Source organism: Heloderma suspectum, chromosome 1 (assembly GCF_057233095.1).
Source record: "Heloderma suspectum isolate Gila_16-S chromosome 1, 16-S_ref, whole genome shotgun sequence".
Taxonomy (NCBI): domain Eukaryota; kingdom Metazoa; phylum Chordata; class Lepidosauria; order Squamata; family Helodermatidae; genus Heloderma; species Heloderma suspectum.
The window spans coordinates 409451139-409468401 of record NC_139458.1 but is presented as its reverse complement, the minus strand read 5'-3'; the positions used below and the strand labels follow the sequence as shown (position 1 = coordinate 409468401).

The window sequence follows — 17263 nt, the reverse complement described above, 5'->3', positions numbered from 1 at the left end:
CCAATGATACACAAAATGTCATACTTTACAAGCTGAGAAACATACTTTGCTTTCTATCCTGCTAAAAAGAGTTCTATTTTTAAAATAAACATTTCAAAACCACTTGGGTCCCAAAATGTCATCAAATCATATATGATGACAGCTTGAACCTATGTATGTTTACTCAGATGTAACCACTGAGTTCAAATGGACTTACTCCACAGGAAGCATGGACGGAATTGCAGCCACAGGATTACACAAAACACAGTTGGACAAATTAGGACCAACCCAAATTCTACAAAAATATTCAAGCTTTCAAGCTCTTCAGAACTCTTCATTGGGCTAGCTGTTAGAAAAAAACAGGGAATGGGGGAAGAAACAGAAAAGTGACAAAATGTGGCCAGATGTCATTGTTGTTTTTATTGTGTCTGTACTGCTTTTATTGTGTCTTTATCACCCTTAATATCATGCATTATGTGCTTTGTTGCTGTATGTTGCTTTGGGAGGGCTTCTGCCCTGAAAGGTGGTCAAGAAATATTTTAAATAAAACCAATGTTTTAAAATGGCCATAAATAAGTAAAACATGGCCATGAGGTCTGCCGTGATGAGTCCAATCACGCTTTCAAATAAACATGCGTACGGTCGTGTTATGGGTAGTAGCTAACGTTAGTCCTACTTAGGAGTTGACCCATTGAAATGAGTAGGATTTAGGTGAGTCATGACTCACCTAAGTCCCATTCATTTCAATGGGTCTACTCCTAAGTAGGACTAACATTGAATGCTATCCTATAAATCCCACTGAACTCTGTGGGACTTACTCCTGAAACAAGTACATGCACAAAATCAGGCCCTCTAACTCTACTGAGAGGCGGCCGGTCAACCCGCCTTTGAGCCCGACTACCCGGGCTCTTGTGTGGATCACAACAAACTGTGACAAATTCTTAAAGTGATGGGAGTACCAGACCACCTTACCTGTCTCCTGAGAAACTTGTACGAGGGTCAAGAAGTAACAGTAAGAACCAGACATGGAACAATCGAGTGGTTCAAAATTGGGAAAGGAGTACGACAAGGCTGCATATTGTCACTCTGCTTATTTAACTTATATGCAGAGTACATCATGAGAAACGCCGGGTTGGATGAATCACAGGTCGGAATTAAGATTGCCGGGAGAATTATCAACAACCTCAGATATGCAGACGATACCACCCTAATGGCAGAAAGCGAAGAGGATCTAAAGAGCCTCTTGTTGAGGGTGAAAGAGGAGAGTGCAAAAGCTGGTTTGAAACTCAACATTAAAAAAACGAAGATCATGGCATCTGGCCCCATCACTACCTGGCATCTAGAAGGGGAAGAAATGGAAGCAGTGAGAGATTTTACTTTCTTGGGCTCCAAGATCACCGCAGACGGTGACTGTAGCCATGAAATTAAAAGACACTTGCTCCTTGGAAGGAAAGCTGTGGCAAACCTAGCCAGCATAGTAAGAAGCAGAGGCATCACCTTGCCGACAAAGGTCCATATAATCGAAGCTGGTCCGTATAATCAAAGCTATGGTTTTCCCAGGAGTAACGTATGGCTGTGAGAGCTGGACTATAAGGAAGGCTGAGCGCCGAAGAATTGATGCTTTCGAACTGTGGTGCTGGAGAAGACTTTTACGAGTCCCCTGGACTGCAAGGAGGTCAAATCAGTCCATCCTAAAGGAAATCAACCCTGAGTGCTCATTGGAAGGACAGATACTGAGGCTGAAGCTCAAATATTTGGGCCACCTAATGCGAAGAGAAACTCCCTGGAAAAGACCCTGATGCTGGGAACGACTGAAGGCAAAAGGAGAAGGGGGCGGCAGAGGATGAGATGGCTAGATAGCATCACCGATGCAATGAATATGAACTTGAGCACGCTCCGGGAGAGAGCGCAGGACAGGAAGGCCTGGCGTGCTACGGTCCACGGGGTCACGAAGAGTCGGACACGACTGAACAACAACAACCCGGACCCTTACATGAAGGTTCCCCATAAGGCCCGCCCTCTCCATGCCCGTAACAGGGCAGCCTGTCTCTCGCTCTCTTCTCTGATTGGCCGGCTGAGCCGTCAGACGTCGGTGGGAAGCCGCCGCGAGCGTTCGCTCCACTCTCAGCGCGGCCTGTTCTCTCTTGCCCCAGCGGGGAGACGTGGCTTGCTGGGCGGGGCTCCGCCGGGTTGCCCGTTTGCCCCGCCCTCTCGCGGCAAGGGGGCGGTGCTAGCAGCCGGCGGGAGAGGGAAGGAGAAGCCAGCTGGGCCTATCTGGGGGGTAAGCACGGGGAGGGGTGGGGGGATGTAAAAAGCGCGGCGTGAGCGGAGTTTCCCTCAGGTCTACCCGCTAAACAGAGAGAGTTTTTCCAAGCTGTGGCGCTGCCGCCGTCCCCCCTCATCATTTGGTAACTGGGGCGTCTTGTGTGTTTTATCCTGATAGTAAAGGGCACTGGGGTGCTAAGTTCCTTCCTTGCTGAGCCTTAAAGGAGCTGGGCTTCTGATTCTACTTTGAGCCCAATAAAAGATTTCTTTCCCTCAGGAACTGTTAACACATCCCGTGCGGAAGGGAGTGCAGGAAGACTCGGCCCCACGTGGTGTCGCAGAGTGCTCAAGCCCCCAGCGTGACAAGATTACAACATGTGGGACTGTTTAGCGTAGAAAAAAGGCGAGTAAGGAGAGGCAGGAGGATAGAGGTGTGCAAAAGCATGCATAGTGTGGGGAAAGTGGATACTGCTAGAACCTGGGGTCATCCCATGAAGCTGATTGGGGGGGGGGGGAATTCACATGGTTATACTATGGAATTCCCTACCACAAGATGTGGTGATAGCCACCAGTTTGGATGGCTTTAAAAGCAGATTAGATTCATGGAGGAGAAGGCTATCAATTGCTACTGGTCCTGATGGCTATATGCTACCTCCAGTATCAGAGGCAGCGTGCCTGTATACACCAGTTGCTGGGGAACATGGGCAGGAGGGTGGCATTGCCTTCCTGTCCTACTCGTGGGCTTCCTCCCACAGGCTGCTGGTTGGCCGCTGTGTGAACAGACTGCTGAACTAGATGGATAAGAAGATCCTGTGGGGCTCTTTTTATGTCCTTGTGACACATTTGGGGCTCAAGAGTGCTTTGTAGTATTTCCCTTTGCTCTAATGTGTGGTGGGGCTGGTTGTGTAGGTAATGGTGAAGGAGAGGCAGTGTGTGTGGGTTACACAACCATGTAATTTTTGGAACTTGCGCCCACAAGATGTGGCAGTGCAGGTCTCTAGCTTAGATGGCTTTAATGGGGGAATTAAATTCATAGCGTGTGTCTTTCAGTGGCTACCAATCATGATGGCTGTATGTGGCCTCTAGGTTCAGAGGCATCATGCCTCTGAATACCCACTGCTAAGGGCAACGTACATCCTGCCTTTCCATATGTAGCGCCCAAGGCAGCCTACAATAAAATACAGTAAATAATGAATAATAACAATAACATAAGAGCAGATAAAAACATTTTCCTTTAAGAAAACTACTGCCTTCATGTCTTGCTTGTTGGATTCCCAAGTCATCCAATTGGACACTGCAGGAAACTGCTGATAAATGGACCTTTGGTCTGATCCAACAGGTTCTTCATATGTTCCAAGGGACTCTGTTCATATTACTTACATGTTTCATGCTGCTTCCTGGTATTGAAAAGAGGAAGAGCAGTTTATATGTTTAGCAGAGTGAGACCATGGACAGACCATGGGTTAAATATATCATAGGTTAGCATTATGTGCGAACTAGGTCAATGTCCCAGAATTGATATAAGGGCAGATCTATATAGCCCCTAGATGGAGACTCCTGCAAATATAATTAGTGTGGTAATTTCTCTCTATACAGCAGCAGTAACATATAGGCCTGGTTTGCATGTCATGGTGGCAAATTGTGGGCTATTTAACCTACAATTCACGGGAGAATGTGCTGCCTGTGAGCCACTTCCGTGTACTGTACACAGCCTCCAGTCCGCAGTTGGAGGTTGTCAGCGTGATGTGTGATTCCAGAGTGATTTATTTATTTATTGCATTTATACCCCGCCTATTTTCCTCTTGCAAGGAACCCAAGGCGGCTTACATTATCCTCCTCCTCTCCATCTTATCCTCACAACAACAACCCTGTGAGGTGGGTTGGGCTGAGAGCCTGTGACTGGCCCAAAGTCACCCAGTGAGCTTCCATGGCCGAGTGGGGACTAGAACCCGGATCTCCCAGATCCTAGTCCAACACTCTTGCCACTACACCACGTTGGCTCTCTCTAGGGGCTAAACAACCCATTGGTCTGAGTTCAGATGTCATACTGATAACCTCCGATTGCACTGATTGGAGGTTGTTTACAGGACATGGAAGTGGCTCAGGTTAAATAGCCCACAATTTGCCACCGTGATGTGAACTGGTCCATTGATTCCCTGTATTATGTGGAAAGCCTCCATACCAGAAATGCTGATTCTGTATTGAGCCAATGTCAGGTGGAAGTTTTTGTTATTAATGTCTTACAAGTTTAGAACATAAAATAGATGACTTCTAAGTTATTTATGGCAGTGTCTCCAATATTTAATTGGAGAGCATAACCACAGAACACTAAGAGCTGATTTACAATGTTATGATTTACAAGCCTATCCCACACTGGTTGTTCAAAACTAAGAGGGATAGGGAGGTAAATAAAACATAAATTAAACATAGTGACTTGGATCCAGTGTTGCAAGAGCAGAAGTCAGTTTGCACAGCTGAACTTCCCAGTCTTGTCTTCCCCCCTGCAGTCCCCCTTGTGCACCCCAGATCTGCTCTGGAGGCTCCCCAGCCCTCCCGAGCAGATTTGGGGTGTGCACTGGTGGCTGCAAGGGGGTAGGGGAAATATGTTCTGATGGCGCTTTCCCTTCTGCTGGTGGAATGACAGCAATGGACTCAAGCTTGTGACTGGCCTTTTTAAAACTGGAATATGTACTGTGATGGTGTGGATAGCCACTGAGCATCTCTATCCCCACTATTTGCTGTGCACTAGAAGTCTAGAAACAGTCTAGAAACGGTGGACTGTTTGTTCTTTTATCACCAAAGAAGTGCTGCTTCTTAAATTTAAAGCTCTTGAGTGGAGCATCTAGAAAATGGCCGAAGGTGTGCCTCTGTTGTCGTATGTGAGTTTATATAACATGTGAACTCTGGAGGTAGTCCTGGAAATGCCTGCCTCGGATTCATATCTGATCTGTTTCAGCCACTTTCTGCTCTCTTAAAAGGGTTAGGTGAAATGTACATTGTGTTTGGCTGATTCAGAATAATTTTTAATGTATGAAAGCATTCTTGGAATCACCTTGCACAAATTAAATGGAAAATATGTGTTGAATAGCAAGACATGCCTAGGATTTTATTCTGAATAAATGAAGCCAGTATATTTCAACACAGCTTGCCTGTGGAATCTCACTTTCTGGGTATATATGTTAGATGATAGCATTATAGTACCTGTCTACTGCATAACTATTTAATTGGCATTCACCAAAGTTTCTAATTAGTATTTCATGTAGTTATATAGAGTATAAATGTGTTCTGTGTACTAGTATTGGTATTGTAGGTTCCCACAGAGTTGCTTTTCTCCCCTCACTTTTTCCTTGCAGCTAGAAAAAGCTGAGGGTCTGTATCCCAAGTGATAACAGGATCAAGCACCAAGGTCATGAGGCAGGAAGCAGTCAGCCAGGAGGGGCAAGTAGTATCAGCCACCAGCAAGTCTGGCAAAGGTCATGTTTTAGAAGCAACAGTAGCGTAAGGAAGGGTGGCAAGCAGGATCTCAGTCTGGCAGAATCAGCTCACTAGAAGACATTGATCAGACTAAAGTTTAGGCAGGTAGAGGTGCATTGGTTTATTGGTTTGTTTTTTGGTTACGGAGTCCACGCTAATTCAATGGGATTTACTCACATTGAGTGTGTAGGTAAGGGGCAGTATTCTATACCACTGTTCCCCTCTACTAGTTCTGTTGCATCAGAGGGACTAGTGCAACAAGAACTAGCGCTTCCTAAAGCAACCCCAGAAATTAGCGGACATGCTAACTTCCAGAATGAGGCAGGTCAGCAAAGCTGCCTTCTGTGAGCTCCACTGACCTGCCCTACCCCGTTCTGGAAAGGAACATTTCTGCTCGTTTCTGGTCCTGCTAGCGCACGGGCAGCATAGGATACTGCCCAAGGTGCTGTACCCAAACCACCAGGAGGCTTGGTTTGAAAACCCTGGCACTCTATACTTTGCTGGAGTATGTGATCAAGTTTTTACATTTCAGATGAAGTCTTAGCCTGCAGTGAATTATGGATAAAAATCTTTTCTAAACTTCTTGTGCAGCATGTATAAAAAAATGAGCTGAAACAAACGTTTTGCGAAATACAAAGGTGAACTGAAATTGAATGGTCTTTACTTTTAAATTGTACATTTAAAACAATGTTGGTACCAAGTGTCAACATATAATTTTTTTTAGTAGGTAATTCTTTAATCTACCAAAATGGTTTCAAAGAAGAAGAAAGAGATTCAGGTTGATGCCTTTGTTCTTGATCACCAACAGCTTGAAAGACTTCAGCGTAAGTATAATTAAGTTGTTTAGTTTGTCTCTGCAGACATATTTCAGTGGTGCTATAATGACTTTTTAAATGAGTTTCCCTTGATGCTACCTTTTAAGTTAAAAGAAAAATCAGCACTTTTCATATACTGTGGTTTATGTGCTCTTCCCATCCTATTTTGAAATAAGAGTTTCTGCACTGAAGATCAAATTAAAGAGAAACCTTCCAGAATTTTTGATTTTGTATTACACTCCATGTAGCATGTATTGAGGATGCCCTTGAGACAGTTTCCTAATTTTCTGGTTTTATGTAGAAAGTGGGTCATCTTGCTGTTGAAGAATTGAATCCTCTAAATATTGTAAGTGAACAAATCTAGTGCTGTGCTGAACACAAGTGGCAGGTACAGGCTAAAGTCACGCTTGTACAATCAGTGCTGACCCAACAGGACCACACTCCTTGCTCTTATTCTGGGAGCTATCTCCTCACCCTGTGTTAATGCCACAGTAGTCAGGGGCTTGAATCAAGAGATATCGAAACAAAGGAGGGTAATTTCCTTCCTTCAGCCCCCTGCAGTCCCTCCCCCCGTCTGCTCTGGAGCACTGTGGGACCCTCTGGAACAATGTCAGAGATGCCATGGAGGAAATTAAAGGGGAATTTGCTCTCCTCTTCTATTTGTGGAAACTGTCACTTTGCAGACAGTTTTTCCTGGCTCCTTCTGCAAATGAAAGGACCAAGCTGGATCTGACCCATTAGCTTTGGAGTAGGGGGATAACACCTATACAGCGTATGAGCAATATACAACCGTAATGCATCTTGCTGAAGGCACATTTTCCACCTCAGGCCTACAGTTGATCAGCTTACAGGCAGCTTGTAACTGCTGGGAACTTATTAAAGAGGTTCTCTCCTTTTAGTGGAAAGCAAGCTAAGAGCCACACTCACCTTGTTCGGTGTGCCATAGTAATTCATGTGGCACTGTTACAGCTTAAGATAGGATTGGGCTAAATTACTACGTATTCAGAGAACTCTTGAGTTGTTATCTGCCTGAAGTTTCTTTTCTGTGAACCCAGATTATAGGTTTTCAAGTTTCAGTGATTTATTGGATCTTCTGAAGCCTCCTGAGAGGACTTGATTTTTAACTAAGAGTTGTCAGATCCAATACAGAAGATGCCTTCTATGCCTCTAATAACTGCACAGAAATAAGAATTTTAGCAAATACATTATTTCCCATAATAGTGGTGGGGGAAAAAACACCTTTTGAAATTTGTCCTATTAAAGACATGAGCCATTCTACTTGTTCTGTCTGGCAACTATATCACTGTAACAGAAAACTGAAGTGTAATTGTTAATAGCTGATCCCAGGAACGGATCCCCCACTCCCAACTCTGACTTGGTTTGCACATAACGCTAACCTCAACTTTGGCTTGGTATGTTGTCTTATCCAGGGTTTGTCTAGCAGACAATCAAACTGTGGTTTGTTTTCTCAGTCCCTGGATTATTTGTTACTTTGTCCTTTGGCCACTGCCTCCCTGTATTCCAAATGCCTTTGCAGCATTGTAGTGCTGTCATGTAGAGCAGCTGGGTTTTTTTTTACCACTCTTGCCCGCTGCCTCTGTAGCCTGCTGAAATGACCCATGAACAACCCATGGTTCTGGGTTCACATGTAACAACAGCCCATGCTTTAAACAACCCAGAGTTCACAACCCGAAAATAAACCATGGGGTTGCTTTCTTGGTTGATTCTGGTTAACAAGCTGTGGTTTGTTAGAATGACTGAGTTCGCATATCACAACAACTCAGAATTCAACAACCCTGGGGTTAAATAAACCATAGGTTGGCATTACATGCAAATCAGGTCTGATTCTCATAAAACTCAATGGGAACCATTGGTAATGAATCCTCCCCTATTTGCATAGCTTTGCCCTTAATCTGCACAAGTCTCTGCTCAAAATTTAAGCCTTAAATCATGGTAGAATGTATTAGAAAAAGCATAGGAATCAGCTTTGTAATATCTGTGTGATGATAGAGCATTAAAGGGAAATTTTTATTTCTCCATTTACAGTTTTTGCAGATACTGAAGGACAAAATCTAGCCTGTGTTCTATTGCACTGTGCACGGTTGACTGATGGCATCCAGCAAATCCATTGTATTAAACAGGTTTGATTTTGGTAGTACTAAAACAGTAACATGGAAATAAGTTAAAGGAGCATCACATATTTTTCTGTTAATGAAGGCTAAGTTTACAAATTAGGAAGGGTTGGAGCCCATGAAAAAACAAGCAAACCAACAAGCTTCAAAAACTGTTCTGAACTAAACCTTATGTACTGCTGAGATTTCTGCAGCTCAGTTCCACTTCCTTTATGAACTTTTATGATTCTCTTGTTCTTCTTCCTGCAACTCGGAACGTTGAGGCTCTGTTTGCTCATTTATATGTCATTTGTTTATATGACATTGCAACATGCATTATATTTAAATGTATAACTTGCTTAAAACAGAATGAAGACGATTTAGAAGATTGCACTTATCTAACATTGCTACACATGTCTGCTAAATGTACATTTTAAAATCAGTTCTGTTTTTCAGATTTTCTTCAGAATGCTGGGTGTTTTGTGCATGAGAATCTTAGGCTGGGTTTCATATGCAACTTGATTTTTGAGGGATTTCTTGGGAAATACTATCTAATTCATGAATAGTAAACAGAGCAGGAGCTGGAGCATTATTTCTTCTTTTAACTTTATCCAAATAGCAAACTCAGGTGCTGAGTTATGACAGTTATGTCATGCTTGGGGGAAAGCCAAGGTTTGCAAAAGTAGAAAAAATCTTAAAGAAAAAAACCTTAGCACCCGCCTCCTCCCCAACATTCCAGTGAGGACTGAGCATACTCAGTGGCTATGGAATGCTGAGCATTGGTGGTGGTGGTGGGGAAACATACACAGAAATCATGAGAGGAAGTGCAGTAGAGTATCCTGAAGGAAGACATGGCTAGATGGAACACTGAACAGGATCGCTCCACATTTCAGCATTTTGTTAAAAGTCCCACTTGGATTATCTATATTGTTCCTGCCAACTTTACATCATCTACTTATTAGTTATATCGTCAATGAAATAATCAGTGTAATATTTCATTGCATATATTTAATTTCAGTCTGTATGTTTAAGTGAGACCATTACATTTTAAACAAAATCACCTTCCTTTGTTTTGTATAGATTGTGCCTTTACTGGAGAAGATGGATACAAGTTCATTATGTGAGCCCATGGTTAAAAGTTGTTTAGATACTTTGGGAGTGATCTTCTTATCTCTGGATATAAAGAACCCTTTGAAAAAAGTGTTGGCAAGGTAACACATATGAGACAATTTTACGTAAATGAGTGCCTGCAGTTTGTAGTCTGCACTTTAGAAGGAGATTGACATTGGTAGTTTGAGGAAATCAATGAGAAGTACTGGTACACAGTTGGACAAAACAATGACTGGGTTTGGATGACATGCTGCATCTCATAGTGGCTTATCTCATGATGAGCTGTGGCACCCATGAGCTCCAGGCTGCATATGCAGCCCCCACTTGGGGTTGTCAGGTTGTGTGACTTGGTGAGCATGAGTTACGCGAGAGTTAAACAAACCCTAGAGCGGAGCATGGCTTATGCGAAGGTTCCTGAACCTTCTCATAACAAAAAGCAAAAAGAGAACAAATTCGCAGATTTACCAGAGTGTAATTGTTTATTCTAAGCCCAACACGTTGTGAAGACTGAGGCTTCTTTGTCAGGGGAATCTTAAAACATGAAAATGCTGCACACAAACTCATCAAGCTTACTAAGTTGGTGGCTATCCTTCATGCACCTGACAGCTGGTCAGGTTCATGAAGGCTACCACCTTAGTAAACTGGCTGAGTTTGTGTGCAGCATTTGCATTTTATAAGATTGTCCCTGATGAAGGAGCCACAGTCTCCACAATGTGTTGGGCTTAGAATAAACAAATTGCACTCTGGTAAATCTGAGAATTTGTCCTCCTTTTGCTTTTCATTTAACGCTTGCATAACCCATGCTTGCTTTGTTCCCAGGACATGGTAACCCCCAAGCAGGGGTTGCATATTCAAAATGGAAGCTGGTCACGCTGCAGTCTCACTGCGGGTTAAATAACTTTTTTTGTTTGTTTGCAAAATGCTAATATCTGCAGAGTTTCTCAGGTGCATATGAGCTCATACCAGTGGGGCTTCCCCTTCTGTCATCCCAGTCAAAGTTTCGCAGTTTTGAAGTGGTCAGTGGGTAGTTTTCAGAACTGGAGAGTCAGAAACCCTGCTGTTTTAAATAAAACTCCCAATTGAGGCCTTTGAATCCCTGTAAGTTATACTAATTGTTCATAATAGTTTTCATTATCCCAGTTTCTAGCTTCAGTGGCAACTTTTAAATGTGTTCAATAAAACCTAAAACAAAGATAGTTTGTACAGTAATCTTAACTAGGTTTATGGAATGTTTTAGTATTCCAGCAAATTTCTGGTCTTGTAGTTTTTTGTTTTTCCCCAGAGAGAACAAAGTGCAGATTTTATGCAACTTCTGAATATTATTTTTTGTGTGTGCAGTTGGGGTGGGACTTCTGTTAGAATCCCATCACATTTTCATTAAAAAAAACACAGTTGTGGACCATGAGGTTGCAGAGATGTGAAATGGTGAATATTTTGGTATGAGTCTTGATGTTGAACAGTTGCCTCTCTTCTACCGGAGATGGAATGAGATATTTAATTGAAGGTCCTCTCACTCAGCTTCACATACATAGAAGTTCTGCTACCATCTGATCCATTCCTTCGTAGCCTGATGTTAGAAGAAATGTAAAGATTCAAAAGTGTGTTTAATGTTAATAGCACAGTGCCATAGGTTCTTATCCTGAAATAAGATTCTTCTACATTTATTAAAGCCATGGAAGCATGGTATCCAGACAATTCAATTATACCTTTCTTTATTTGGAACAGTTTTGATATTGACATTTCAGGTAACTTGGCAATGCTCTCTTCATTTCCAGCTCTCTAAACTGCTTTCCTGAACCTCTTATGGCAGAAGCTACACACAGTTTTGTTGACTGCCTTAAGGAGGAATTAAAAAGTACAGACCTGTCTCATTATAGAAAGACTATGGACAATCTTGCTTGCTGTATGGAAAATACCAATATAGGTATAATAAATTGTGAACATTTTGGAATTTATAAATTAAAAAAGAATTTATACTGATATGGGCAGTATAAGCTGCTAAAATACATACTTTAATCTTTCAGGTAAATTAAGTGTGAATATCCTCTTCAAAGAAGGTAAATTTTTACATTGATTATAATGTTCTGATAGTAAGATATGAATTCGTGGTGTCTGACTTTCCAGAGAGATTAAGGGAAACATGTTTCTGTCTTTGAATAGGTATATAGGTCTAAAGGGCTTCCTACTTTTAGTAGTATTCAAAAGATTTAGAAAGGGAGATCTAAAAAAGTGACTTTAGCTGCCATTGACTACAGGAAAAAGTGACACAGGCCATGTTTGCATGGAACATTAAGGGAGCAAGCCTGTGCATGTTTAGACAGAAAAACGTCTTACACCTCCTAGCATTCCTCAGCCAGCATGGGTCTAAACATACATAGGATTGCATCCTAAACTGGTTTGTTAGCACAGGGGTGGGCAACCTGTGGCCCTCAGTATAATTTCAAAAGCTGTCTGCGTGTGATCAGTTTATACTTCTGGATTTCTCCCTTTCCTGGCAGGGGCTTAACAATTTGGCAGGTTTGTAAACAGGCAGCCCTTCAAATGTCCAGCTCGAAAATATAGCTGTTTATATTCTGTCCAAGGACAGACCTTCTATAGAGGTTGAGCAAAATCCACTGAGATGTGGAATACTTGTTACTCAGCTCTACCTCTCATTTCCATCTGCACATCCCAGGGAGGCTGTGGAACTCTTGACCCAGTGTCTGGAGGCTGTTTTGGGATGGATGAGGGTGAATGAGCTGAAACTTAATTCAGACAAGATGGAGGTGCTGTGGTTTGGGAAACCAACTACTTCAGATGGAGGTTTACAACTGGTCTTAGAGAGGGTTGCACTCCCCCTGAAAGACCAAGTGCGTAGTCTGGGAGTCCTCCTGGGCTCTGAACTAACTGGGGAAGCCCAAGTGGCTGTGGTGTCCAGGAGTGCTTTTCACCAGCTTAGGCTGGTATGCCAACTGCAGCCCTATCTGGGGAGGATGGACCTGTCCTCTCCAGGCTGGACTACTGTGATGCGCTATATGTAGGGCTGCCTTTGAAGACAGTTCGGAAACTCCAGCTTGTGCAGAATGCGGCCGCCCCAGTATTGGTGGGGGTGAGGCGATTCGATCATATAACACCTATACTGTGCCAGCTGCACTGGTTACTGGTGTGTTTCCGAGCCCAGTTCAAATTGCTGGTTTTGACCTTTATGGTTTGGGACCAAGTTATTTGAAGGACTGCCTTCACCCATATCAGCCTGCCTGCACTTTAAGATCAGAAAGAGAGGCCCTCCTCTTTTGCCCACCCATGAGAGCAGTCAGGTGGGTGACCACACGTGAGAGGGCCTTCTCTGCAATGGCCTCACACCTTTGAAGCAAGCTGTCCTTGGCGATCTGCCATGCTCTGTCATTGCAGACTTTTAAGAAGGCCTTGAAAATGTATTATTTTACCATGGCCTTCTCTTGATATGACTGCTGTTGTTGCTGTTATTGCTGGTTTTATTGTCGGCCTTTATTTTTATTGCTATTTTATTGTGTTTATGTTTTTCGTTTTTAATATTTTAACTGTTTTTATATATTTTTTTGCTGTGAGCTGACTTGGGATGGCTTCTGCTCTGAAAGGCGCCCAGTAATTTTTATTAAATAAATACTATCTCAAGATTCATTCAGTTAATTAGTAGGTTATTCAGCTAGTTTGTAGAATTGGGCTCTTATGGAGAACTCAGGGTCATGCTTGATGGCTAATGGAGGATGTGGCAGGTTCCCCATTTCCCTACCAGATTTCAAAGAAGAAAAATGTGCCATCTCTCCACTGAGATGCATATTTGTCGCTTTAAAATTGGGTTGCCAATATTTTTATGTCGAGGGCCACATGTCCGCAGTGGGCAGAGTAGAAGTGAGCGGTGGGCAGGACCCAGAGTCAAAAGTGGATTTGTCACCCCTTTTTTTGTTTTTCTGCTACCTTCTTTTTTTTCTGCCTCCCTCTTTTCTCTATCTCCCTCTTCCTTCCCGCCAGAGAAGGGAGAGATGGTCTAGCCAGAAGCCTGAAACGACTGCATGCAGAGAGCTTTTGAAATTAGTTGCCTACTGCTTTTTTTTTTTTTTACAGTTCAGACATTTCATTTTAGTCCTGCTTCTATAATTTGATTTAGCTTTTTATGCATCCATTTTTTATGTGAGGCCAAATAAAAGCTCATATATGCTTCCCAAATATAATTTTACAGCTCTTCAGTTTCTGCAAAAATCTGTACTTGAAATAGAGGAAGAAAACAGGTGAGTACCACTATTCAGTATAAAATGGGAAGGGGTGAATGAAAAGTGTAGAGTTAAAGACATAAGAAGAACCATTTGGAAGGATGTCTTTTATCTCTTGAATTTCCTAAGCGGGATGAGCTGTAGCAATTTGATTTGTAGATATGTACCTTGAATTCATTTGTGCTTTGTGGAGAAGAAACCTTGTTTTGGGTTTTTTAAGTTGACCATGCTGAACTTGAAGATGAGTAGGGCTTTTGCAACATCTGCCAATAATTGGGCGGGTTCCTCCATTTTGGGTTGCTCATGCTGGTACACACTAGGTTTTTATAATATCCTAAGACCAGGGTTTGGGTGGGTTTCATTTTTTTGGAATGGCGAATACTCAAGACACTAGTGCATGATACTTCGTGCTCAGTTCAGTAAGCTGTTCCAGTGAATGACCTACAATTTTGAATTCGCTTTTGTTACAGGTTTGGTTATATACAGAATAATATCATGGTTATTTCCTTAGATGTTAATGAAAAAGTAAGGAACCAACTGATTGGAGAAAGAAAACTTGTTTTTTCATCCCACAGATGTTTGCTGGCCAAAGTGTACCTTTTAACAATAAGTGATTAATCGCATATAAAAAAACTTTGTCACTTATTTTTTTAGGCCTAACTGTTGTTAACAGCAGTTGCAAAACCAATTAGTAACCTGTTCTTTTAATGAAAACACAGGTACTATATCAGCATGAAATAAGAGTTGCTGAGGAATATGGGCAGGAGGGTGCTCTGGCACTTGTGTCCTGCTTGTGATTTCCTGGTCAACAGCTGGTTGACCGCAGTGAGAACAGAATGCTGGACTATGTGGACCTTTGATCTGATCCTGCATGGCGGCTGTTATGTTCTTAATTTGGGAAAAGTTGATGTTATAGTAAAAAAAAAAATAGTATTCATTAATGTGTACGAAAAGAAAAGAACTTCCTAATATTTTCTGAGCTTATAAATAATTAAAATACTTTAGAACCTTTGATTATATCTGTATACATATTCTTTCTGTGGAATTTTTCTCCTACTTGCCTCCTTAGATCATTTTCTGAGGCTCGGTTAAGTTCTACCCAACCTGCAGTGCAGTGAGCGGGAATGCACGACAAGGGCATTTTCAGTGGTGGCACCTACATTCTGGAAGTCTCTTCCAAAGGAAATCATTAGTGCGGTTCACATGGCAGGTTAAGACATGGGGTTATATCTAATTAGCCCCTCCCACTGATGGAATGGCTTCTGTCAGTGGGATGAGGAGGCGGATGAGTCCCCCCTCTTCTCTTTGTGCCCTCAAAATCTGCTCTGGAGGGTTGGGGGACCAGGGGTAGGAGAGGATGAGAAAGTCCCATTGCACAGGCAGAAATCCATTTGCACAACATTAGATTTCAGTAGACACATGGTCAAGTGTTATCTCTCTGATAAAATTCTGGAGGGAATATTGGTTATTGGGCGGATTAGAAATGTAATAAAAAATAAGAAACAGAAGACCGCATTAATAATCAGTTACTTGAGATTATTCTGTAATGGTCCCATTGTACATTTTCCCCCATAACCTTCCCCCAACCTGCCCATCCCATGTGTGTGTTCATCATTTTCATGGTCCAGTTCCTGAATCTGATGAAGTAGGTAGGCCCTTGCCTACAGAATGAAAGATTGCCTCACAATAAATGTGTCAATCTTTAATCTGCCCCAAGACAGTTTGCTTTTTTCTTGAAGAGACTAATACAACTACTGATTTATTTATTTTAAAGAAAGCTCCATGGAAATCGCTTTGCTCAGACTCGGCTGATGCATGATTTGTTGATTGGTGTTAAAGTTTCAATGATGTTGATACAAAAAATTCAAGAAAATATTCACGAAAGGTTCTGGAAGAAATTGGATTCTCCTATTTGGCAAAGTATGTGTAGGCTATTGAACAGTTTTACATGCTTCTTAAATAATGGTAAGTAGTGTCAATGTTCAAGTTTTTTAAAGCTTGTTTTTACTGTTTTGATAATTGCTTTTTAGTAACAAGATAATTCTTTTGAAGGAGGAGCAGTGCGAGAAAACATCTTGGTGGTTTGACCTATTCATTTTTTTTACATTCTATAACAGTACACTTTGGAAGAGGATTGTCTTGTTTTCCCATTGCTGTGTGTCCCAAATTAAAAATGGAGAAACAAAGCTCAACCAGGAACACGCCATTCCTGGGATGTTTGCTGCGTTGTCCGAACCTGACACTCTTGAGTGAGTGAAGTTGTTGACTGAGAAACAACCCAGAGTTTTAACCAATTATTTGTTGTTGGGTTCAAACTGGGTTTATCCATCAACAACCCAGAGTGCTGGAGTTGTATGTCATGCCAAACAACCCAGAAACGGGGCATTCTTGGGTTCTTTGCTAAGCCAGAGGCAAAACCTGATGGGAAGGGGGTGGGAAGCAGCTTGTTTGCTCACTCTTGTGCGATTCCCATGCACGTTATGTGCGAACTGGATCACTGTATTCTTCCCTGTTTTTTAAGTATCCTTGTGAGTATTGGTAGGATTGATAAGAATGGAATATTTTAGGAATGTGTAACTGTTCTAAAAAAATGAGAATGCTGTTTAAGAACCATTTGTAATACCAATATATATCCCTATTACACAGAAGATCTCTTACAGACTGTCCAGACTACAGCAGGATTGGCTGTTGTTCTCTTTATTAAGACTATGTTTGAACCAGCTGAAAAGCTACCTTCTTTGGTATGTGTGTTTCCTTTGTAAAAGTAAAAATTTAAATTAAATTTGAAAGTGTAATAATAATGTACTGAGTTAATGGTTGCGGGAAACGTAACTGAAATATAGCAGTCAATTTAGTGTTGGTTACAAGATCTCATATTTTATATTTGATCTAGTTCCTATTATAGGAAATATTAGTCACTTTACTGTTCAGTCCTGTGCACGCCTGGTGAGAAGTAAGCCTGATTGAGTTTAATGCTTGCTCCCAAGTAAGTAAGTATGGGATTGCAGCCTTAGTCACTTTATTACTCAACTTGTCTCAGTTCTCTTTTACTCAGACCACACTTAATAATTTCCCCCATGCTTAAGCATTTTAGGCTGCAGTCCTATACACGCTTGGGTGATAGTGCCACTGAACTTGGTAGGATGTGCAGTCTTACGCATGTTTACTAAGAAGTAACACCCATTGTGTTCTATGTACATTGGAACTTCCGTTGGATTGCCTCATTACCTCTTACCAAACATTCATAGAATCAAGCTACCAGTCTTCTAGTCATTCCTTA

The 17263-nt window shown here is 42.0% G+C and overlaps 1 protein-coding gene across 15 annotated transcripts in view; it reads left to right on the top strand.

Annotated features, from left to right (window-relative positions):
• The first annotated feature begins 2063 nt into the window (after positions 1-2063).
• The window catches only part of THADA (THADA armadillo repeat containing), a 229432-nt gene continuing 214232 nt past the window's right edge, over positions 2064-17263 (top strand). For 5 of the 15 annotated variants that reach the window (XM_084828934.1, XM_084828927.1, XM_084828935.1 and 2 more), the window contains exons 1-9: positions 2064-2260; positions 6443-6542; positions 8580-8674; positions 9725-9855; positions 11530-11678; positions 11779-11811; positions 13953-14001; positions 15758-15948; positions 16630-16724. In XM_084828934.1, coding sequence (XP_084685060.1) covers positions 6467-6542; positions 8580-8674; positions 9725-9855; positions 11530-11678; positions 11779-11811; positions 13953-14001; positions 15758-15948; positions 16630-16724 — 819 coding nt within the window. In that variant the 5' untranslated portion in view covers positions 2064-2260; positions 6443-6466. Of the gene's footprint in view, positions 2388-2521; positions 2648-6382; positions 6543-8579; positions 8675-9724; positions 9856-11529; positions 11679-11778; positions 11812-13952; positions 14002-15757; positions 15949-16629; positions 16725-17263 lie in introns of those variants that run through there. The other 10 variants (XM_084828930.1, XM_084828938.1, XM_084828941.1 and 7 more) reach the window with 8 other exon arrangements.